This window comes from Corvus cornix, chromosome 2 (genome assembly GCF_000738735.6).
Source record: "Corvus cornix cornix isolate S_Up_H32 chromosome 2, ASM73873v5, whole genome shotgun sequence".
Lineage (NCBI taxonomy): Eukaryota > Metazoa > Chordata > Aves > Passeriformes > Corvidae > Corvus > Corvus cornix.
In genome coordinates, this window is record NC_046333.1 from 61,827,244 (window position 1) to 61,853,328 (window position 26,085).

The 26,085-nt window shown below is 40.8% G+C and overlaps 1 protein-coding gene across 5 annotated transcripts in view; it reads right to left on the reverse strand.

Moving 5' to 3' along the window:
- CDKAL1 (CDK5 regulatory subunit associated protein 1 like 1) overlaps positions 1 to 25,190 on the reverse strand; it is a 394,035-nt gene extending 368,845 nt beyond the window's left edge. The window contains exons 1-4 of one of the 5 annotated variants that reach the window (XM_039548277.1): positions 25,138 to 25,190; positions 23,401 to 23,438; positions 21,614 to 21,780; positions 18,598 to 18,710 (exon numbers count right to left, since the gene is read on the reverse strand). In XM_039548277.1, the coding sequence (XP_039404211.1) occupies positions 18,598 to 18,710; positions 21,614 to 21,780 (280 nt within the window). In that variant the 5' untranslated portion in view covers positions 23,401 to 23,438; positions 25,138 to 25,190. Of the gene's footprint in view, positions 1 to 18,597; positions 18,711 to 20,094; positions 20,188 to 21,613; positions 21,781 to 23,400; positions 23,439 to 24,885; positions 25,074 to 25,137 lie in introns of those variants that run through there. The other 4 variants (XM_039548278.1, XM_039548279.1, XM_039548280.1 and 1 more) reach the window with 4 other exon arrangements.
- Positions 25,191 to 26,085: the final 895 nt, after the last annotated feature.

Below are 26,085 nucleotides of genomic sequence, written 5' to 3' on the forward strand. Positions count from 1 at the left end.
ACTATGGGATGTATGGTAAAAACAATTTTTGAACACCTATTTTGCTAGATATTTGAGCATTCCCAAGGTAGTCCTTTGTTCATCATCACTTGATGTAGCAGCTAAAACGTACATTTAAACAAGGACAGACAGTCCTATTTTAACAGTTTTTTGCTTGGGGGCTTTTTGCCAAAGAGATCTTTCATTGTTTATTCCAGACTGACATTTTCAAAGACACTACCCTATTTCCAAGGTGTAACTATGAAAACATTTGTGAAACAATGCTATAGAAATTGATGCGAAAAATCAGTACACTCTGTAGAGATTAAATAGTACATGTTTTAGCATACAGAAAGCTATATGAGTAGTTCCATTTAAAACACATCTTAAATCCACCTCATTCATTAGGCTTTAAATCCTTCCTTTTAGGAATCTGTTTCTTGAGGATACAGTTTGCAACAGAGATGGCACATGTGTTTTCAATACTGAAATGTGTCTAAAGTAACTGGGTAAAACTCAGTATCAAATACCGCACGGTTTGTTTCACAAGTCGCACACTCCTTCATGTTAGCAAGACATTAACTAGTTCCACACTTTCCACACATCGAAGTTAATCTTGATTTAGTTCCTGGTACATGATGTACATGCTAACAGGAATGGAACTGCTTTTACAAAAAGCTAGACTGTATTAATGAAAATGAAAAAAATACAGCTATGAAAGCTTAAAACAAAGTTTTACAGGGGTGAGATGCTGATTAGCAGGCATTTTCTGTGTCTCAGGTCTCATAAAAACAACAAACCCAGCCCTAGTCCAGAGGGGTTTTCAAATTTTTTTTCCTTTGTATATATAGCAAAATTTAGAAAAATGTTTACAGTTGCATTAATTTTCCTTTTTTGTGTGTCCACCAATGGTAAATTTGAAAAATGCAGACCCCTTCAATTACCTTCTTGAATCACGATTTGGGCACAGATTTCTAGAAAAGAAAAAATAATTGTCCTTCGACAGGTTGTTCTCACAAAGAAGAGCCTATAAATCAGTTCATACAAAACATTATTTTCCTTAAAAAATCATTTTCCTGCAGAACCAAATTAATTGAGATACAGGAGGAAAGATCTCAACTTTAATCAACTACGTTATTAATTCATCCTAGAAGCTGCCTTACTGCTTCAAACCAAAGGCTGTGAAAACCTGAAAAATAAGAAAGAGAATTATGTTAAACTAATTCTTATACAGTTTAAACTGAAACTGAAGTACTTTAGAAGCACTGCATCATGATCAGGGATCAGCAGCTATGGGTATATTCCGTGGGGTTATGCATTGTTTTCTAAACTGAGGAAACTCTCACCTAAGACAACAGATCTTCTTTGGTGTTCCATTGTTTAAAGATACAAGCATCTAACTTTTGCCATCCAACCACATACTGCAAACCAATCCAGATCACCATGACTTCAGTCTCTTCAGTTATATATGGCTAGAAACTACTTTTCATTTCATTCTGGTATACAGTATTCCTAAGACCACTTCTTCAATACAAATGAGCCTTCCCCAAAAACTGTGAAAAAAACTGTTTTAATAAAGTTTTTGCTGCTAAAGAAAAGGAAAATATTTTTTTGCTGCTCAGTATTTCCTTAGAATCTTCCTATAAGAGAAGTTCTTCTGCTATTTTTTTTTTTTTAACCTAAGTGTTATGCCAAATATCACATTTTCTCTTTAGTATGTGCTAGGTAACACACCTGGAACTTCAAGTACAAATTTATCAACTGATTTAAATTAGTGCCAGGAAGGTGAGTCCAACTAGAAATGTTGTATATACACAATGCAAATAATCACTGATACACCAGTAGAGGTGTGATCCAAGACAGCAACCAGCAAGATCTCAGGAAGTAAACGAAGAATATACTCTAACAATTAAATAAATCCATGTAATCATTACTGTAAGAAACAACTACAGCATTCACCAACTTCACCTGTTCCCCCTTCCCAAAGAAACCAAGTAAAACACAGTTAACAATGGAAAGAAAAATTCATACATGCACACAGAAAACATGCAGTCTGGTAACATAAATGCCATTTTTGCACTTCACAGACCCTTTGGAGTTTGGTTGGGGTTTTTTTAATGATACATATAACAAGCTGCAGCTGAAGCAAACTTTCTTCTTTTGCTGGAAGAATCCACATCTTTAAGAGATGCAAACTTTCCTGGTGTACGTACCTGAGACCCATGAAAATCTGCCTTGCCAAAATTTCTAAAATGTTTTTAAGCATGACAGTAAAGGAAACTGACTGCTTAGCACATTGTACCTCCCGCACAGTGAAAAACCTCTTGCTAACACTGATCATTATGAAAAAACCTCACACCATCCTGATTGGACACACAAAACCCTGGCTGCATCACATTGCAAGCGTCTTAGTACCACACCCAGAAAGCTTTATTTGGATATGATCTTTTCCATGAATGAACAACTCCTTGCTTACAATTATATAGCACACTCTGAAACCAAAAGCCCGATTTTAAGACAGAAAAAAAGTTAAAGCAATTTTAAACTTTCCCAGCTAAGATTCTTAAAATAAAGAGTTCATATAACTAGCATGAACATACATGGATGATAATCAATTAATAAAAATCATACAAATCCCCCTGATGTCAAAAGACTTTTACACTTGCATTTCCTTTGCGCCCATATTCGAACTGACAGTGGATCTCATTTTTTCAGAATAATCTTCTAGGATATTTACACAAGCCTAATGTATGCAATGCTCCTGCATTATTAATAATTTCTGTGGGAAACAAATGAAAATTTTACTTCACTTGCTAGGGTTTCCTCTGAACATTTGAGTCCCTTCAAACAATGCAAAGCAAGGCCCTGAGCCAGGAGATCATTTGTAGTGGGATCAATTAAGTGACTAAATTGAAAATAAAATTCAACAAAATGGCATTTTTAACCTAAATGTCAATTTAAACGGTTCTCAAGGAGAGGTCTCAGCACGAATTTCGGTGCCAGCGCGGTCACACAGCGCCATCTAGCAGTGACTCACAGTACGGCAGTTACTGTGACACCGAGTTAGACACTTCGATAAATAAATTTGTAAGGTCCTCACTCATTTAAATAAATTCAGAGAAACCAGGGAAGTGACCCGTACAATTGCTATAAGCAAACCTAAAGCTGAAGTTTTAAAGACAGAATCTATGCCAACTGCTGCAATTCTCTTCCCATTGACCAAACTCTGGCCTCATAAAAGGGAGAAGGTGTTTAAAACACTTTTGATAGCTTATTACTTCTGCAAAAATCTTTCTAAAACTTCTCTGGAAAAGCTAAGTAAGCATTAGTAGAACTCTCACTGTAACGTAGTCCTGAGTAGTTCTTATTGCAAGTCTGACATCAAACTCTGATCTAATGTTTCTCCAAAGCATTACCTTCACTTATTTTAAGTGGCCAAGATTTCTCTGCTTGTCATGACAAACTGTTGAAACATCTCAAGTTACATACACCAATAAATTCAGGGTTTCTAACACACTGGGTGGGGGGAGGATCCTTTAAGGCCCCAACAAATGGCATCAAGATGGATTCTTCACCCGATCAAGTTGCACAAAATACTTGCAGAAATCTATCAAAGCACAAAACTCTAAAACAAAGCATTCCAAGTCTAAAGCTCTAGTTTCACAAGCACATTAACTCTGCACAAGGAAGCCTTAGTGCTAAATGAAACACAAGCCATCTCTTGTAAGCCACCTCTTGCCCACTCAGCCCAGGTAATGCTCTGCCTTCTTTCTTCCTCAATGTCTCAATGCATATGCATAGACACTTAAAAAGATTTGCAGTGAATCAAACCAAGGAACTAATACGATTTTAGACTAAAATAGCCAAAAAATAAAACAAAAGGTGCAGAGTATTTTTGAAACTACAGTGGGAAAAAGAATAAAAGCAAATAACAGAAGTGTGATGACAATCCTTGGCTTAACAATTAAGAGTTAGTATTACTAAGAACAATTATTATTAACAACCATGGTGGCCCTAAATGAGTTGTGAAAGCAAATCCTTAAAAAAACCACTGTGAATCTCTATAAATTAGCAGCATTCACTTCAGACACATTAAAAAATGGAAGCAGAGAAACAAGGTTTTCTGACCAGGATAGCAGACAACCTAGCACCAAGACTTCAACTTCCCCATCTTCAACTTTTTTATTCCAAAAACTTCCAGCAAGTATTTTTCTATGGAAGTGTATTTCAGTATTTCCTATCTTATATAAAAAAACATTAAGTCAATTCTGACAGAGTTATTCTGTAACAGACTCTGATCGAGATTTCAGCTGTCCTGGGACCTAAATTTGAAGGTTTCATAAACTGCATTTTGAATAAGGCAACAAAAAACCTACCTCCTCCACATTTATCAAAATTGAACATGCTAGATAAACATACTAATGCACTTGAAGATTGATGCAAATAAACTGGATAATGTCCAGAGGAATGGAACAAGAAAGGTCAGAGCTCTAGAGAACACAACCTATGACAGAAGCTTTTAGGAATTAGGTCTATTTAGCCTAAACAGAAGATGCCTGTGGGGAGAAGGCATAACAGCATTCAAATATGTGAAAGGTTGCTATGCAGAAGAAAAGAATCAGATGTTCTCCACACACACTAAAGAAAATACAAGCAGCTATAGGCTTGACTGTGCTAAAAGGTATAGGTCACACACTCGGAAACACTTTTCAACCAGAAAGGTAGTTAATCATCCAAAACGGGTTTTGAATTCTCCATCACTGCAGGTTTACAACACCCAGCTAAAACAAAAGCTGCTGAATGGCTCAGCCCTGGGAAGGAGAGTGTTGCAGTGGGGATACTGCAACATGCATATATCAAACCAGGAGTCCCGTGGAAAGGAAATATATAGGACAGACAGATTCTTGATAGATGTTTCAGAGATGTTTATTTCTCCAGCCGCATGGCCGGAGCTCTGCCCTGGAACCGTTCCAGTCACGGGACCAAGGGTCCTTCTGCCCGCGCAGGGAACACAAACCAACCAATGGGAACGAGGCTGAGCAGGGGCAGGGAAACCCCGTGTCTGTGCCCACAGGGCCCCTCTCCCAGGGCTACACGGCAGGGGAGGGACCCCAACACCTCACCCGTTTTATTTTAATAAAAGGAGAATGAAAACAACTGGAAAAACATAACAAGAACAGTTTCAAAACAAAACAAGCCACCCTTCTGAGTCTTTAAATGTCCAATCAGATTCTGTGGAACATCTTAGGGCTGACAGAAGGGAGACAGGACTCTCTGAGCATGCTTTGTGGGGAAACTGAGGCAGGAGAGGGTTTAACTTCTTCCCTCCCCCTTTTCATCCCCCACTCGGCATTGGAAAGGGATTTTTGGGGAAACAGTTGGCAAAAGCATGGTTTTGTGAGGGAAACCATGGATAAAAAAATGGATTGGGAATACACTGGGGGTAATAGGACATAGGGTAAAAGGGAAAGGTGGGATTAGGAAAGGGAAACTGTAGGGGGGGCTTACAATGGAGATATTGTCTAACATGACTACGATTTTTAGCATATATACTGCCTTTTACAGGAACACCATCAGGCCCAGTGACCTGCGATGCTTGTAACCCTTTTCTACCTTGTATAATTTTGAATTGCACCACCTCTCCATCTCCCAAGCTTGGGATGCATTTTTCAGGGTTATTCTTTTTAATAGCAGTTCTATGCACGAATATGTCTTGCTGGTTGTCACACCTTGTTATAAAACCATAATTTTGCTTAACATTATACCATTTTACTATCCCTAAGATCTTAGCTACTATGATCTTTTCCTTTTTCCGAGTGGCTGCTGTTTTCTGTCTCGCTGTGTCTTTGCTCTCTCCTTCGGTCGCTCCCGTGTTGGAATTGTCGGGGCTGCTGGTGCCTGCGCGCTCTTCCCGGGGTCGCGTTCGGGGCTGCGCGGGTCGGGCCGGGCCGCGCCGCTCAGTTCTCCGTGCGTCGCCTCCTCTGGTCGCAGCTTCGCTGCCGCTGCCAGGCGCTGTACCCACGTCTCGGCCGGGCCCCCGAGCAACGACCCCCCCCGCGCTCCGCTCCAGCGCGCGTCTCGGCTGGGCGCGGCTCCGCTCCACCGCCACTGCCGCCAGCCGCTGCCCGCGCGCTGCCCCTCTCGGCCGGGCGTTCACGGGGCTCGCTCCACCACGCGCTGTGCTGGGCCGGGCAGGCACCGCCGGGTCCTGCCGCTCCCGCCACGCCTCGCTCCGCCACCGACGCTGCGGCTCGCGTGGCTCCGCCCGCGCGTGGGAACTGCCTCGCTGCTGCTCGCAGAGCGCTCGGTGCACGTGGCCTGGGCCGCACGGACCCTGTGCCAGGCTTCCCTTCGCCAGCACACAGCTGACATTGCTCAACAGTCTCGGTAACTAAATAATATTCACGAAAATATTCTTCCATCAGCATATATTTTGACTCCAGTATTAACTGTGTCCAAACGGTTTTCCAAAAGCCCTTGGTAATAATTAAATCCCAAGAAACATAGAAAAAGTTCTTAAACAACCATGCCAGAAAGTGTTTCAGTTCTTCTTGAGCTTGAATCAAGCTAAAATTTACAAATCGTTGTTCAAGAATCATTTTAAGATAAATGTCCATATGCGGCTCTGAGAGCCAAGAGTCTTCCCACGGTTCCTCCATAGTTTAGATATGGAATAGCAAAGCAAAACCAAGAAGAGGAATCCAAAGTTTCCAGGGTTTACTCACACAAATCAGTCGCTTAGGGATCGGGGATCGTTCTACTCACAATTCTCCACCATTATGTTGCAGTGGGGATACTGCAACACGCATATACCAAACCAGGAGTCCCGTGGAAAGGAAATATATAGGACAGACAGATTCTTGCTAGATGTTTCAGAGATGTTTATTTCTCCAGCTGCATGGCCGGGGCTCTGCCCAGGAACTGTTCCAGTCACGGGACCAAGGGTCCTTCTGCCCGCGCAGGGAACACAAACCAACCAATGGGAACGAGGCTGAGCAGGGGCAGGGAAACCCCGTGTCTGTGCCCTCAGGGCCCCTCTCCCAGGGCTACACGGCGGGGAAAGGAGACCCCAACAGGAGAGCTCACCATGCAGGTGCCTTTTGGCCTATGATCTTTGACAGAACACAGCAGTCTAAGAGGAGGCTCTGTCAGTCATGAACACAAACTTACGACCTACTCCCTGCAGGTGGTCAGGGAAAACAGTTCCACTCAAAATTCCTCTCCCAGTCCTCCTCTCCATCAGTTTACACTCCAGAACTAAACTCTTGCTCCTGCACCTGGCAGCTGGGCTGCCTGGAGCAGGTGAGCAGCATCACACAGAAGTTCTGATAACCAATGTGAATTCCTCCCCAAGCCACCAAAGAGCAGAGGCAAAGTTCACAGCACCACCCCCCCCCCTCCCCCCCCCCCCCCATTTAAGTGTAATTCTGCCTCAGTAAAGAGAGGAACCACTGACAACACTGAAAAGCTGCACCTGTAAAGGAACTGGCAGTCACCTACAGAAGACACTGTTTTACTTGTACCACTGAGTTTTTATTTGGAAAATCATGACAGACTCAAAGACAAGTTTTCCCACAAGCCATTTTTAACAAAAAGACACAAGTGTCATGGCAAAAGAGTTTGTGGAGAAAATTTCCTTCCTCTCATAATTTTCCTGGAGTTTGCGGTTTTATGAAAATCAAGACAAAAAAAACCCTTTAACAACCAAATTTTTCTCCTGTAACAGAAAATTCTGGTAGTGCTTTTCTTATTCTATTCTAATGTTACAAAGAGTATCTGGAACCATCAGCAATATAAAAGGTGACTGTCTTACAACTGAACTTGTAATTTTTTTTTATTTTCTAGTTAGACTTCCAAGCCATATTCACTTGATATTCTCCTTCCATCACTACCAGTTATAAGACTCAAACTTCTAGTTAAATAAATATTGGATGCTCAAATTTACCATCAACTGATGGTCTACATCTTTACATTCACAAAGGAAAATTAACATTTTCAATGGTAAGTGAATTTTTCAAAGATAAAGACATGCAGAAAAGTGGCGACCCATGAACAAACAACAGAATCTCAAAAGTCAACTATCACTTAGGGAATCAATTACAAACAAGCACACTTTTACCCTTAAAATCCAGCCAACAAAAGCTGAGGGTCCAAAACGCCTAATAAAATCCGCAGCCAAGTGTTCTGTCTTCTATTAAATTGCAAGCCAAAAAAATCACTTCTCTATACACCAGTGTCTTGTACCAATCAACAGCAATTCAGTTTTGGCACAATTAACTCAAAGTCTATTTATAGTTATCCAAGACAAAGTTTCTCCTTAGCTTCTTTCTGTAAGCAAATTCCAAAGCCAGGGATTTAAGACGAGACAAAAGCTAATGTCTTCTGCTTAAACAGTGTGCTCCTCAGCCCCAGCACTTAATCTGCTAACTCCAACTGGTAGCACACAAAAGCTACAGGATTCACAGCGGTGAATACAAGATTGATGGATGTGCATTTCTGCCCGGGCTAAGCCTAAGTGTTGGAAAGACTGCACCAGCCCAGTCAGCTTAAGGTCTCCATGGGTGCTAGGCTGTTTGGCCACAAAAGCTATCCCACTTTCCCCAAGTGGTTGAAAAGAGCACAAAAATCACAGAAACTGGCTAGGACAAGGCCAAAGTTTCCTATGAACTGCAGAAATAGGTTATGACAATATAAAACATTCTAACACACAGTTTTATGATGCAGTAAAGTCATTTCTCTGCCATCTCTTGAGATGCAGAGCAGACCTACCACTTCTCTCAGTGTGAAAGGGCTTGCCATCTACCTAGTATTGCTGAGACCAAAGCATTACCCAGTTTCTGTGAAACACTACAAGCCTGCGCATAATTCGCTTGATTTCAAATAAGGCTTTGGAGTACAGTAATGCCAGAAAAGAGCAGGACTGAATGGTTATCAACTCCATGAGGATACAGGTCACATGGGAGTCTGCTCCAGCTTTACTTTAGACTGCAGCACCATGTCATTCCACTATCACAGAGCTCCTTCCCTGCAAACTTAAGGGCCTCCCAGGGCACAGCTCTACTGGCCCAAGAGGTACAAGAGACAGACTGTCCTTTTATAACTTGTTTACCTCCACTATTTCAAACATCATTCACAATAAAAGATTTTACAAAACTAAATTTAAAATAATATTTAGACAGAAAAAGAAAAAAAAAAATACAACTCAGAAGTTCCTGAAGATAAGCTCAAGAAAATGATATGCACCCAACATGAACGAATTAAAGAAAAAAAAAGTAAGTACTTCCACAAACCTTAAGTTAAGCATACAAAATACACAAGCTAAGTACGCAGCTAGGCCTTACCCACAGTCAACTTAGGATATTAATTCACACCAGGTGGCATTTTCACTCAAAAAATACATTAAATCACATCCTGTATATTGTTTAGAATTTGCTTGAACAAATGAAAAACCTAGCTTTGGAAACTTAGGATAGTACCACTCTAGCGACAACAGTTACCAAATGCTAGCCCTAACAAGCTGTTAGGCACCCAAACAATTAATTACTGATGTCCAACCTGAACACCATCTGCCTTTACACTCACAGTTTTATTTATGCTGTAGTTATGCATTTCAACAAGTAGTATTTGTTCAGTAGTCCTTACAGTTTTTAGTGTCTTGGTGAAATACACATGGTAAGACAGTGTAACTACAGTTTTTAAAATTAAACAATTTTTTAAATCATTCCTCAATGAAAACAGTATGTTGATCGTTATAAGCAGAATCCTCAAATGTTTCAAAGAGAAGTCCATATACAAAAGCAACCCAGCCTACCCAGACCAACAAACATAAAGCACAAAGTGCTCCCAAATGGAATAGTTCTTCAAAAAGGTGCATTCAGGCAAGTGCACTTCATGAACCTCAACTCCTTAACACAGACTCTCTGGAAGGGAAAGCATAACTGAAGCTAAAAAGTGGTAATTTTCAAGACAAAACAGAAGTACAAAACATAGACCTTAATAATCAACAGCAAAGTTGCCAACTAAATCAGCATAAGATCAGAATGACAGCAAATAATTTAAATTAAAGCAGGTTTAATCAAATGCATATGACTGTACTTCAAATGTGCCTAACGCTCCAGGACCCTCAACTCAGCCGCTCCGAGTCCAGCAGGGATGGGAAGGTTCGGTGCCGTCCCGGCTGGCGGGAGCGCGGCGCAGCCCGGCACTCCTTAGGCACCGCTGCCCCCTCTCGGCTGCTCCCGGCACGGCACCACCGCGCCGAAGCTCCTGCCCAGCCCTCACTGCACAGCGCCTCCCTCACCTGTTAAACCTTCTCCAGCTGAAAAAAGCCTAAATTACCTGGAAAAAAGCCTATACATTACCTTATCCCGACTCTGTGTGTGTGTGTGTGTGTGTGTGACCACTATATAAACATTCTTTTAGAAAGAAACTAGAAGGGTAATGTCCGAATTTGCTCATATGGCCAAGCAGGCCTGGGGAGACACAGTGTTGTATCACTTTAAAAAAAAAAAAAAACGCATAAATTCAAAGCACAGACGAGCTAAAACAGCAGCAGACACACTCCAAGGATGGGATGGGAATAGAGGAAAGATAAAAAATTGCTACATCTTTCATTGCTTGTTCACTCAGTGACAGGACCTGTTTTAACACGAGAGCCACGGCATCACCAGGCTTACATGAACATAACCAAAGCCAGCAAAAAAGAAGGAAACAAAATCTACACTCAGGTCTGATAGTCCTTTTCTCTCTTTTTTTTTTTCCCTTTCTTTATTTGCTCCCATCAATGAGCAAAAGCACCAAAACCAATTTGTGTCTAGTATCTGTTTTAGTGCATTTCTACTGTCTCCAGCCAGCCTCTACAACCACATAAGTCTTTTCTCTTAGTATGCCCTCAGGCCTAACAGAGGGAGAACAACACAGATTAATGTTCTGTATTTGGTGACACAGAACAGTTCGATTTGTGCTACATTCAAAATTCTTACAAGCAACACGCCAGAAAGCAACACACTCAAAGCAACACACTCAGGCTTGCCTTGCTCTCCAGACTAACGTACAGCGACTCACACACAGAGGCATCCACATGGCAACTGACAAAAAAGCATTCCCAAAATATATTAAAAGCATCTTAATGTAAAGCTCTGACCATGGCAAGTTCAGAGAACTCTGTCCTCATAAGCAATTTCTCAAACCCAAGGAACTGGCAGCTAAGCATCATCCTTTCCAGCAAATTAAACTGTAGTCAAACTGAAGCAAGAGCCGGCAGTGAACATTAATCCTCCACCATTCCCCAGTCATCCAGGGTAACAAGAACGTCCTTTTCAAGTGCTCCTACAAATGCTCCTGACCAAAATATAACCCTGCCCCTATGTCTCAGAGTACATGGTCAAAGAAATCTCTTCAGGTTATAAAAAAGTAGTCTGTTCCCCCATTAGCTTTTATAAATCTACTATAAATTTTCCTTATGCATGAAGAACCATGAGATATCTGCAACTAATGTCTCTGTAGAATACCCTACAAAGCTCCTCATCATCTGGGTGTCTATGCCGAACTCACTTCATCACTGCTATTTATGCTTCATTTGCTGATTGCTTAACCATCTACTACAGGGGCATATTCCACATAGGTAAATTTCAACTCCTGGTAACATCCATCCTCCTTTCATGGTTCAATCCTTCTCAAATTCATTCTTCTGGATTACATGAAGTTCAACACTGCCAGAACTAAACTCCATTGCACAACCACGAGAGCATACAGCCAATGCTCTGTCACTAGAATTAACCCTAAACATTTCGTGCATGCTTAAATTTACCTACATGAGCTCTCTGCAAGTGTCTCTGAAGATAAGTGTGCACATAGGATTTATTTAGGTTCTTCAGCGTGCTCCCAACTTTCAGTTGCCAGGCCTGTGATTGTGAAATAAAAACACTAAAAGAAAAAAAAAGCCACTCATAGATGAATAGGTGATTTTAAAGAGGATAAAGACAGCACACACTTGTCATATCTAGTACTAATGGCAGTGATGCCACTATGAGGAGAAAACAGACTCTAGTTCTTATCTAGTTCCCCCATAAACAGGGGACACATTTCCCAGTTTGAGAACTAGGAGTTCTATCCTGTAACAGAGACAACATCCTCAAAGCTGGACTCCCCACTTAACAGAAAGTTGCCCAACAGGAATAAGAAGTTGATGCTGAGGAAGCCGAGGTAGGAAAAACTCACCGCAAAGAGGTCATATATCTTGTACTGTGCTACAAGTCAGAGGCGATAAGTAACAGAAGTCTAGCCACACACGGGTTAGGAAGTCTTACAGGGAACACCGGAGCAGTAATACACAGCTGCCAAAACCACAATTATACGTTAGTTTACAGAGACTTGGGGAACATGCAGTGCTGCAGATGAGTCACAGCATGATGCCACATGAGCTCTACGCTGCAAGAAACCATCCCAACAGTATCCAGACTCATTGTCACCCTCACTGCCTTATAGGACACTTCTGGCTGCACTGGGAATCTCTCTTCCTCCCAAAGAACTGTGAAATCTTGATCGTCTACAGTTGTGCAACTCCATCTGCTACATCCCATGAGCCTCACCTGTTTTCTTCCCTGCTCTGTCCCATTTCACCATCTCTCCTCATTCTCCTAACCATCTCACCATAGAAGTTTCAGATTTTAAAAAGAAGAAAACCACCACACCCACATCCCGAGTATTCCCATAATAACTGCATGTCAGAGCACTCTTTTCAAGCCTGAACACCAAGAATCAGCACACAAAACAAACTTGTGACGAACAGAAACTCCAATCTTTTAAAAGCAGGAATCAGCATCACTGGAACTGTAAGGCAATTATCTCAAGACAACATGTACAGAAATAAGTTACTTTACTGCCTCTCACAGTATCAACATTCAAAAGCTTTTACATCCAGATTATGAGTCAGCTTGAATCTGAAAGAGAAATCTGTTGCAGAACAGGTATGCCGGTAAGGTTATCAAGAAATGCAAAAACCATACAGGGCAGTGACTTTACAAGTTAAAGACAATAGGGGAATTCTTCAGCAAGGGTACAAAACACCAGAATTTACATCTCTGTTCCCTTTTCTCCATTGCTCAGCTGCTTCAGAGACAGTTTCATGACTGCAGTGTTGTAGAGAGAACAGAAACACCTCTCATCACCAGAAAAGCAGTGTGGGGTATTTTGCATATTTAAACACACATCATGCATTCCCTGCCCCCTAAAAAAGGATTGTACATTATCTTTTTCCTTCTAAATTGGAACTGCACTCATAACCATTTGAAAAGTACAAATACAAACACAAGGACTAACCTTGAATTCTCTGACTGATAAGGCACTTAAAGAGCAGTGAATAAAGATCTGTCTTTTAGCTTAATAAAGAATACTAAAAATACCTCACCATGAGGATGGTTCACCCCAAAAACTACACAGTAGTCACTACCATTTTACATGATACTTAGGAAGGAACATTTGAGCTTTGTGGAGAGGGTTGAGAGCAGGGTGGAGAGCAAAAAATGGAAAGACCAAGTGCTGATTCTGAGCAACTAAAAGCACACACTGGAAACCAGCAGAGATCGTAGTCAAAATACTTCATCAACCACTATTCAGGCTGCAGAGAGCTTATTTTAATAATACAATAACCTATTTAAGAGATCTCTACTTTAAAACAATAAAATAAACTAAAATCTAGTATTAAAATTTTATTGTGGAGTATAGAAGTACTTTCAAAACAACATTTGAAACAAAGGACCAGATTCTGAAGTGACTCACAACCCATGAATCAATACATGTACAGTCTTAGTAATTTTCTTTATTTTGCACTTGGATGAATAAAACTCATCCTGCAGCATGCTTTGCTGTGTCTGTATGGGGATGGCCAAAGTCTACATAAGCATGGCTTATTCAACACAATGAACAGGAGACAATGCCTTTGAACGCTGAAGTCCATATTAGATTGTAGCACCTCATCTGCTTTTCAACAGCAGACTCCTTCCTTTTACACCTGTCTTCTTTTCAACATGAGGTCTTAAGAAGATCAAGAGCATTTTTTCCTTTCTTGTCTTCTTCCTTCTTTCTTCTACTCAAATGTGCTGTTTAAGCAGATGGAGAGTCTTAATGAAACCTCAGTTATATCCACTGGTAAACAAAACTGACAAGTGTTTAGAAAATTAACAAGTAGAAGAGGGAAAAAACCCCAGTTAATTTCTTTAATGGAATTTCAAAATATTATTTGATACTTGCTTTAGAGGAATACATAACTACTCTGCACAGGGAGTTACAGAGCTGTAAGACATGTAACTTGGACTATAAACACTAAGATCCAATAGGAATTGGCAAGTCTCACTGGCAAGTCCTGCCAACTAAACATAATAATGGAGTGAGCTCTACACAGCAACTTCCCATCCAACACAGTTGCAGAAGAAATTTTTCAGACAGTGCATAGGATGCCTGAACTAATTTTAGATTAGTCTAAAATTGCACAAGTAAAGCTAAAGGTCTGTAACATAACCCAGTTTCTAAGTGCTGAATCAAAGCCAAGCCCACTGAATGAGCAGAGACAATTCTTGTTTCTGGAATCCCATGCTAGAGGAGGAGTTAAGTTCTGTACTAGCATTTATTTCCAAAACCCACAAAAGTGTAGCACAGGTAAGCTTTTACTAGTTTAGTTTCACTGAATGTTTTCTAACAGTTTTTGCTTCATCTTCATAAAAGTTAGTGTTCATTCTTCTGATATTTCTAAGCAACACCTTTCCCACCCCCAAGTATGTTTTACAGTGGCTGAGGAGGGAATGCTTTGGACCTGAGCAGCCCTGAGCCAGAAGCAATCTGTACAAAATAACAAGCATACTTAATGTATTGATCCATCAAAATGCATTCAAAGCTGGGCCAAAACCCATTAATTCCACAGAACTAGAAACATACAGATGTCAACATATGTGAATACAACTACCCACTTCAGAAGTCGAAGCATTCTGTGTCTGACTATACCTGTGCAGCTCCATTTTTCAGAGAGAAAGTGCAGCTACATGACACACATACTGAACTCCCTTCCCAAACAAAAATCTTGCTCACAATATTTGAAAGCTCCCAGCTCGCCCACTTCCTGTTTTTCACAGCAGGCATTACTCGTACCATGAGAGTTTCTTCCTCCAGGGCGTATCTCACAGGGAGCACTCCAGCAGGTCTGCAGGCATATCTAAACTATACAGCAAGTCATGCTGCCAAGAAACCAAATCCAGTTTTAGAACCAGTAAAGCCACCATCAGCTACACTGTTTTCAGAATATGAACAAGCACCCATGGTACAGCCCTACACTGATAGCAGCTGGTCCACACGTTTCTGTGTGGCTCAAGCTCATAAAAGAGCTTCGTGTTCCCACAGGACAGCATGCCAGATTTGTTCAGAATGCTGCCTACCTTCACACTGTAAAAGCAAACACAAAAATAGGTTCAGCTCTTCTGCTGGTTTCCCTTTTCCTATTTTTAAGCTGATGCAGTCCCTGACTTTTAATCACCATTGCTGTTATTGCAGTATCTGTGTATTGCTGATTCACACTCTGGTCTGTCCCCAGACAAAGGCAGCCTTTGCTCTGAAAAGCACAGCCTCAGTTTTCACCTTTGGATATAGACATTCCTGGAAGCAACAAAGGGTGCTTGTACAGAAAGAACATTTTTGAAACACATGGAAAGCAAGGAGGACATTATATCCCTGTTCAGTTTCAGGTAAGTCAACTTGTAAGGCAGGTTGCATTGTTACAAATTCCAGTTAACAACAGGAGTCTGTCTGATGCTGCTGTTCTTCCTTCTATGTTTTTTTCCAATCTTGAAATTAGACAGAAGACACTAGAAATAGTGCTTGACTCCTTCATAATGGAGCAATATCTGCAGGTAAAGCTCACTTTATTTCCTAAAGCAAGAACTTTATTCCATCATCTTTTCAGTAAATGTTGTCTCAAAAGCTTAGGAACATGTAGGAATCAGGCTAATCGAAACACTTTTATTTAAGTAATAGCTGTCCAAGACACTGTGACAACAGACAATCTTTCACCTTAGTGAGTATTTCTATCTTTTCCTCAAGAAAACAGTTTTACATAAAACTAACAAATTCCAGCAACAGAGGCATTGATTTACAAAATAGCTCTTGCAAAACATTTTCTTCTTATTTTTTTCATACCATAAACAATATTAAGTTTAATTTCAAGAAATGTTTGAAATTCAAGGAGTTTGGGTCTCAGAACAGGTATTTACAGGATGTCTCCTTCAAGGAGTTTGGGTCTCAGAACAGGTATTTACAAGAATTGCCCTACAATCCAGTTGGGGATGGGAATCACAGCGCAAGGTGTATCTGCATCCTGCGTATTTTCTGCTATTGGAGATGCATAAGCAATAGATTCTCAGCTGTTGTACAAATGCTTCAATAAAAACCCAGTAGTTCTCCAGTGCTGCCTCTGAAGGACGCTCAAGGAGAGAGCTGAGATATTGCTGGGGTGTTAACTTGAATGGCTTGAGTAAAGATAAGATAATATTTGCTAGGTAGGAAAAGTACTGTGCTGGTGCTAAATGATTAGTGGACAATTTTGCTTTACATAAAATGAATCCAGCAGTTTTTACTTCCTCAGATTACATGTAAAACTGTATTTTCCTGCTGTCAGATGCCAAATGACACTCCTGCTCTCGCTCCCAAGAAGTCTGACTGAATGGAGATATGCACCAGGTGAGTAACTTTCCTCTCCCAATGAACTGCACACCGAATTTCTCAAGTGTCTGAGAGCCATCCAGCCTGTATCTTGCAGACCTAAGGAAGGGGAAGCAGCGCATGCAGTTCACTACATGATCGTGATTGTGACCTCTCACTGTTAAGCAACAGTTACTGTTACTAACTGCTTCACTGTATAGGACAAAAAGATTAAATCCCTATTTGACATTCTATCTGAACTTCCCAGATGACTTAATATAAAAGAAGCCAAACATGCCTTCTTAAGAAGAGATTGACAAGAATTACTTAATTTCAAAAAGTAGAAACTACACTGCATAATTTCTGGCTATCACCTAGCACTGAGGGTTTTTTGTTTCTTCCATTCAATGTATGTATATACATTTACATAAACTAAATCAAGACTTAGATTTAATAATGACTAGAAACTAGAGGTCAGTTTCATTTACAACTACCAAAATTACTCTGGAACTCCTGTCCCAGCAACTGCAACTTTTATTCAGTTTTTAGTTCTCAGTTTCAGATTCTAGATATAGACTTATTTCAATTCTAATGTTATGAACAGTTAATTTTCTAAAAAGATAAAGTAAGGTATCAAAAACTTAAGGTAGTTCCTTCCTTCACTGCACTCCCATCTTTCCTACATCCCTCCCAGTAAAATTTCAAAAGCACAGAACAGCCATCTGAATCTTGACAACCCAGAAGTAGCTTCTGGAACATATGCATTAGAAAAACTAAGGTAAAGAGGAGTTAAATTTAAGAAAGCCATAATACAAACTCATTTGCAGTCTTATACCAACAGCTGTTACAAATAAGGTTTTTTGGACCAGCATTCCACTTGTCTGTGGAAAGAGCATACCTACTCCAGAACTGTACTACTAATTTAATAATCACCTGGGTTCCCTAAAATAGTTCAGCATTTGAATAATTCAGTGTCTTATTTCTACTTAAGAAAGATCAACAGCAATAAAGGAAAATGAGATGCAACTGTTTAACGGTATCATGAGGTGTTCAAGAAAAGAAACAGCTGTTTTGTGAAATCAGGAATGTTTTTAGAAAAATGTCAGGACAGACAACTTTGGAGTCTTTCAGTATACAAGTTCAAGTGCGAGACACACCTGAACTTGAATTAATTAATAAAACTTAAGTTTCTATCTTGAGTAGTCAAAAGCTACACAGAAGTATTCAGATAATACTTCTCTGCTGAAACATGGTATTAATCTAACTTTTCAACTTTTTTGTCAGCATATTTTGCATTAAGGAGATGAAATGTGGTTAGCACAACCACAAGTTTGGGGGTATTTTTAGGATTGGGGAGATTTTTGAAGTACTTGGAAGGGAAGGAGAAATAGCATTCTCAGCTCTTTGGAATCTACAAGGTACAATCCTGTATCATCCCACCTCCATCATACTGATATTCTCTCCTGAAGCAAAAGATCATTCACCTGGAGTAGACCACCTCTGCTCCAGTGCAAACACACACATCACCAAGTGAAAACACACTGCCTCTCTCTCTCTCTCCCCCTTGGGTTCCACCAATTACAATTAAAACCCAAGAATTAATATACTTCCCGTCCACTTTTATGAAAACTTTTCAATTCAGTTTAGCAAGTAAAATGTCTAAAAAAGGCACTGAATGACATCTATTTGATGTCTGCCCTGTCAAGAAAATATAACCATTCTGAAAGCACTCATCCTGTAATCATTCTGCTTAATGCCAAGAAAACACTTTACCTCCTCAGCTTCAGATCAGAAAGGGAATCAGAAGGGGATTTTTAAAAGCATAAAAGACTAAAATTAAGACTTCAATTAAGACTGAAAATATTTGACGACAACTTGACAGCACTGAATGTTCACCCTAGAAAAACTGATTACAGGGCTCACTCATACTGTTACCTGTAATTTTGTATCCATATGCAGCCAGCTGTCCAGCCATGTATTCACCATCTGAATTATTGTGAGAACATCCCCATGTACGAATCCAGATTTTCTGAACACCAGGAATAATGCTGTCAAGTAAAAAGGAATGAGAAATGCAAGTTAAATGATGAACAAGCTCCCCCTTTATGCCCACTGAACTGACTGAATGACCGTAATTCTTCAAACATAAAATAAGCAACACTAACAGTAACAACTCCAAAACAGCTGAGGAAAAACAGTAATTATGTGATTTTAGTGTAATGGGTATTAGGCCTTGCTGGGATAGAGTAACTTTCCTCACAGCAACCCATATAAGTGCTGTGTTTTGTATCTGTGACTAAGTGTTGATAAGACACCAGTGTTTCAGCTATCACTGAACAGTGCTTGCTTGTTTCCCACTGTGCTCCCTCGCACCACATGCAGGCTGCAGATGGACAACAGCCTGGGAGGAACACGAACAGAATAGCTGACCAAAAGGATAATTCATTCCAGAAGGCATCATGTTCAGCAATAAAAGCTTTGGGTTTGGTATTTCCAAAATAACCATTGCTCCGAGACTGGTTGGGTACCAGTCTGCTTGTGGGAGGTGGTGAATGGTTGCTTTTGCATCACTTGGGGTTTTTCCCTGCTCCTTCCTTCACTTTATCTGTCTTCATCTCAACCCATAAGCTTTCTCACTTTTACTCTTCCAGTTCTCTCCATTGTGGTAGAGTCAATCCACCACAATTAGCAAGAGATAGAAAAGAGTTTTAGCATGGAGAAGGTGCAAGAGCTGTAGGATAACAACAGATTCAGTACACTGCAGTTATCTTAAAGCAGCAACAAAAACCCCAACAAAACACACATATAAACACACCAAAAAAACCCCCCAAACTTAAACTCCCCAACTTTTTCAAAATTATCATATCATGTACAAGTAACCTTCAAGTGACACCAGTGAAATTAGGCCACCAGCAAACAAACTGCAATCTTTTGATATTATGGCATGCATCGATTGTAGTTCCCTCCATACAAGCCAGCTCTATAAATTAACTTGATGGCCACCAGCCGTACAAACAGTGGGAAGCTCCCATCCCAACCCTTCCAGGCTGCAGAAGCAGCATGGCAGACATGCAGTGTGGAGCTAGCACATACAGTGCTCCAAGAACCAACAAGAAGTTCTGCAAGAAGCTCTCACTGAAATTCCTGGGATAACTGCCAATTGAGCTAAAGACGCCAGTACAAGAACACCACACATCCTGGAACACAATACTGCACCCTGCCTACAGCTTCTTTTTTTTCCCTCCCCCTCCACGCTTCTTTTTTAACAGACACTTCCCCTAATTAAAAATAGAAATTTGTTGATGGAACATTAATGATCATTAAGTGTAAACACAGGGTATTTAGACTTCCTGCTGTCCAAATAACACATGTTCAATGCACTTTCTTGGGTATCAAACACTAAAATGCAGCCTGTTAGAGAATATATAGTACCTGAACACTTTGGGGCATGAAGTACTTGGGTGGAGTATCTACAGAGCACCAGTTCAGCTGTCCATACACTCCTGGCAGACCGGGGCCAATGCACTTTTAGGGGCATGCAGATAAAGATGCATTGTTATGCTTATAAAATCTCTTTTGAACACAGATGAAAACTCAAAATTTAATTTCTCCACAGGAAATTAAATTTCCATCCACAATTTATTTTCATCTTTATCGTACACAGAAATTTTATCCACCAACTTTAAACGAATGTGCAAAAAAAGGAAAAAAAAAAAAAGAAAAACCCCAGATCTCAGAACTGCAGTAGAAACTATAATCAATAACTGAGTTGACCTATACTCTAATCAATTCTACTGCAGCAGATTCTGTTCTTATGGAAATCACAATTAGGAAAAATGCAAAGATACATTTCATGCTCATTGCAAACTATTTCCACTGAAATAAAACCGCAAGTTCAAAAGAAGTTTTACCATGTCACTTGCAGGATGTACACACGAAAAGTACATCCTCTGCAAATCCCAGGATCCAGAAAACAGGTTGAAAGACTGAAGCAAGGAGACTTCATGAAAGGAGACTGGCTTGGGGAACAGTTCAGCACACTGAGCATACGTAAGTCCCTGGGCCCTGACAGGATGCACCCACAAGAGAGCCAGGGACATATTGGAGACAGTCCAACAAAGGGCCATAAAGCTCACAAAGGGACTGGAACATGTCTCATAAGAGGAAAGGCTGAGAGTGCTGGGACTGTTCTGCCTGGAGAAGAGAAGGCTCAGGGTGATCTCATCAAATTATACAAATACCTGAAGGGAGAGTGCAAAGAAGACAGAGACAGGATTTTTTTCAGTGGTGCCCAAGTAACAGGACCAGAGGCAACAGGCACAAACTGAAACATGGGAGGCTCCCTCTGAGCATCAGGAAACAATTTTTTCACTCTAAGAATGACCAAGAACTGGCACAGGTTACCCAGGGAGGTTGTAGAATCTCCATCCCCCGAAGATACTCAAAAACTACCTAGTCAAGATTCGTGCCAACTGGTTCTTCGTGGCCATGCTCAAGCAGGGGGTTTGCACAAGATGACCTTCCAACCTCAAGCCTTTATCAACTCTCAGGATTTTTTTCTTATTTCTCATTTCAGATGTCAAAAGGCTACTCCAGGACTGCATTTTGAAAACTCAGATTGTATTTAGGTAATTAGCATGTAACAGACAAATTTTCAGAAATGTTTTACACATAAAAGCATAACAGAAACCATTTTTCCAGTCTGATTATTCCACTCATCAACATCTTAGCAATAACTGATTTCTACAGAAAATCTGTCTAGGAAAAGAAATTTGCTTAGGATTTATTATTTATTCTCTCTATGTTCTATAAGGACTATTTTACTCATTTTTATCTTGTACACAGATTTTACATTAAGACATAACAAGAACTTCCACTTTGTTTTTAAAAGCTGAAAAGAGCATGCAAGATACAAGAAAAGCAACGACACAGGACCAATGTAAGACTTTACCTGTCACTTGGGGGCTCATCATCTGTCTGAACGTTTTTTTGGGAGTTGCGTTTTCGCACTTTGGGAAAAACATTCTTTCTCACAAACTGCCGATCGTGTGGCCTCAAATCTTCTGCTGACACGATGTCTTCAATATCCTCAAGCACTGACTCACAGGCAGCAGGCATCTTCAGGAAGCGTTGGAAAAGACTGGCATTAGCAAAGCATTTGAGTAGAAAACCAAGGCCTCATATCTACTGTACATTTCTCATAACGAAAAGTCAGATGTATTGCTAAGCATACGTGCAATACATCGCACATATGAGGGATACTGAGCACATAAAAACAACCCACTATCCAGAGACATTTCCAGAATGCCCTCTTCCCCCGATATCTCAAACACAGGCAGGGAGAAAGTCACAAACCATATAGATTCTTAATGGCGTGTTTATAATCATCTGTACCTTGTCATCTTCTAATTCAAAAACCCTTCATCTCCTCTGACACAACGCATCCAAGATACAGATATTTTTAATCATGTCAGCATCATAATAAAATAGTGAGCTCATGTTACGTGATGGATGTACTTCCACTCACGCCACAGAAGAATAATGAAAGTTACAGAATCCAAGTGACTGCTTCAGAGGCCATTCTGGCTCTCTTATTTGGGTGTGGACACTATCTAAATATGTCTTCATAGTCCTTCTGAAAACAAACCAAACTATTCCTAGACTTCCTGATTCCACAGCCTTTCATCTGAATTAGTTCATTCATTGGGACAATAAAATAAAAATTTCTGTTTTCAGGTACAGAACGTTAAACAACTATAACTAACTAATAAAAAATAAATATATTATAATCTGGCTAGAACAATATACTAAAAGATTGCAAAAATCTAACTATGTTTTCCACAAGAAAGTGAATACATATGTATATGTATCTCCCAGCATATGTCAAAATCCAGGTTAGTTTTCAGGAATCAAAAAAAAAGCCATTTGCTAGAAGAGTCTATAAAAAAATGTTACTGCATTAACTACATGCCATACTGTAACTCCTAATTACAATAAAGTCTGAAGTACCATTGGAAACTCAGGTTTTTTACATAAACCAATAGTTTACTAAGGAAATCATATAAGGGCATTTCACAGAGTTTACAGGGAAAATACAACACTTTGCTAACTGACAACGAAGAACAAAAAAACAAGGCTTTAATTTCTTTAAAATTAGACTTCAGGAACAGCAGATTTGCTACTGGCATCAAAACACTTCCAGATGTTGCAAATGAATTACTGAAGAACATAAGAAGTTAAACCCCCATGCATTTTCCCAGCATGTGTCCATCAGTCAATATTGCAAAATATACTTCAAAATAAAACTTCGTGTACAATAAAACTTCATGAACCATCACACATCTGCATTTAACTTAAAAAGGAACAGAATGACGTCACAAAGAGGATGCATCTGCCCCAGCTACTTAGGCAATTAGCATTCTTCTAGATAAAAAAACCCAGGATCTATAAAATAATGCAGCAAAAGGTGAACAAAAATAAACATTCCTGAAAAGTCTAACAATAAAGAACACAAGGGAAAGGTGACATCTCTTACACTACTTTATACCACTGACAATATGTACAAATAGGTAAAGTCATCAAATCAATATCTGGAAGGGAATAAAAAGTCTTGATTTGTTGTTTTCTTCTCTCTTACAGAAAAATATCCAATGTAATGGAGCAGCTGGAAAAACAACTAAGCTTAGCTTATTTTGGTGACCCATGGAAGAAAGAATACAGCCAAACTAAAATGCCTACCTTTTTAAGCAAGGTCTAAATCCTCTTGGACAGTAATCCTGGGGGGTGGGGGAAAAGGAAAAAAGATATGGCATGAACAAGAAGAACTAGCAGACAGAAAACCGTGAATCCATGTTATTGTGCAACAAGTATTCATCCTCCCTTTGCAGAAATACATTCCTTGCCCAGCTTGACCTCATGTGGACTGGGTACACATGCTGGATGGCTGGGTGGAAGAGTACCCACATTTTCCCTGTCTCCTGAGCAGGGGCACTGTTCTTTTAATCCTTCTTCTATAGTCTTTTTTTTTTTTTTTTCCAAAGTCAGATGTATTTAAATTATCTCAGACTTCCTCCAGATTCTGCCTTCAATCAGTTTAAGATTTTGAATGAAAGAAGGGAGAGATTAACAGCAAATTTTAGTTCAAATCATTCACAATTTTTTTTTAAATTAGAACACTGTGAAGTTATTTTAAAACAGATTATTTGGTATCTGCACTAGTTCCATATGCATGCATGGTATCTCCTTCACAAGGGAAAAAAAAAAAAATAAAGACAGATTCCTGCAGCTATTCTGGTAGATTGACTAAAATAAGAAGCAATAACAAAATTAGAAGTTAATGTATTCTTCTCATACTGCCAAGCTGCACCTACAGAACTCTACATTTCTCTTAAAAAAATATCAGTAAGCAAATAAAAAACTACAGTTGTTTTAACATCTTCTCAGAAACAAAACTTCCCTTGTGCCAGTCTGTTTTGGTCACCCCTCCTCAATCTCCTTGCACATATGGAGGACTTCCATCCAGGTGGAAGAGGACCGCTCTTTTCAGCTATTTACCAACAGATGTCTCCGGGAACGCCCCAGGATTCTATCCCCGGGCTCACACAGAGCAGAAGAAAACTGTACCGTTAACACAGAGTGAGACCAAGTATGTACATGTACACGTGCATGTGAATATATGTGTGTATACATACATCACAGAATGACAGAATTATTAGCGTTGGGAAGGGACCTCCAGAGATCATCCAGCCCTGCCAAGTCAGGGCCACCTGGAGCAGGTTACAAGGGAATGTGTCCACGTCGGTTCTGAATGTCTCCAGAGAGGGAGACGCCACAGCCTTCGCGGACAGCCTGTTCCAGTGCTCTGCCACCCTCAAAGTTCTTCTTCATGTTAAAGTGAAACTTCCTGCGTTTTATGGCCTCATCCTGTCACCGGGCACCTAAAAAGTCTGGCACCATCCTGCTGGCACCCGCCTCTGAGATACTGATATGAATTAACGAGATCCCCTCTCAGTATTCTCTTCTCCAGACTAAACAGGCCCAGCTTCCACAGTCTCTCCTCATATACATAAATACGTAAACTATATATATATATATATATATATAAGCACAGACACAAGTACAGCCCACGGGCGAGGGGCAGCCGGGCCGCCGCCTGGACCACGAACAGCCCGAAGCCCAGCTGGGCTCGGCTCCCCTCCCCCGCTTCCCCCCCGCTGAGAGTACCCCATCCCCGAGCTGCATCCCGGCCGCCGACCCCTCCGGAGATTCCCGCCAGGAGATTCGTCTCCTCCTCCCGACGTTAACGCGGAGCCCTGGGAAGGCCCCACAGGGGACGGGAACATCGCGCGGGCAGGAGAAGGGGATCGGCCACACCGTCAGAACCGGGCAGGGGAAGGAAGGACGGGACGGAAGAGGAGAGGAGAGGAGAGGAGCGGAGGGAAGGGGGCCGGGGCCCATCCCGACCCCGCCACTCACCCGCACCTTACCCGGGCTCCGCCATCGCGCCCCGCCCCCAAGCCCCGCGCGCGCAGCGACGCCAGGACGGCGGCCGGCGGAGGCCACAACAGCTCGGAGGGCGCGGCACCGCCGCTTCGCCACTGAGAGCGCGGTCCCCGGCGGGAGAGCCTCCCGGAGCCTTGGAGACTCAGCTTCTTTGTAATCGGAAATTAGCAACCCCAGCAATGCCTATCCAGTTAAAGCGGCTGCGATTCTGGTGTGTCTGATCCAAATGGGAGATGAGCTATTCAACCCTCTTCTGGCCACAATGCCCTTTCTTTATCATTATTTTTAATCGTTAATTTCCTCAAAATACAATGCTAGTAGCAACACTGCTGAATAGTCTAAACGATATTGGTCAAAACATTTGGTATCAGATGGCTAGAGTTTCTGGCACTGTTTTCCTCCAAACTTTTCTGACTGATATTTAGTAAAACACCAGTGTGTTGGACTTGGATGGCTGAAGCTAAAGTTCTGAGCAGATTAAGTGTGCAGTGTCCTTGGTGATCAAAGTGTTGTACAGAGTGAGCATAATGTTATTGCTTTGGCTTTAAAATGCGCAGTTAACCTAAAACGATTATTTATATTGTATCTTTCTTTAACATATTCTATTTTGAGGTAGTCAGCTTTGGAATGCAAAAGTCACCACTTCCTGTAGTTGCAAATCAAACATCAAGTTTCTCTCTTTAGAAGGGGCCTTTGGAGTCAGTTTACTCCTTGAAAAGAAGATTATAGTCTCCCTGGAACTGGGGGGAAAGGTAATGAAAACCCTGAGTGTATTCCATAGTAGGTCTGTTGGTTCACTCGCAGATAAAATGTGGCAACCTCTAATTACGAAAATTATTTCCCTCTCCTTTTCCTATGAACTAGTGCTTATTTTATGTAATGCTTAGCTGACAATGCCCACAGGGAAAAAAAAAAAAAAAA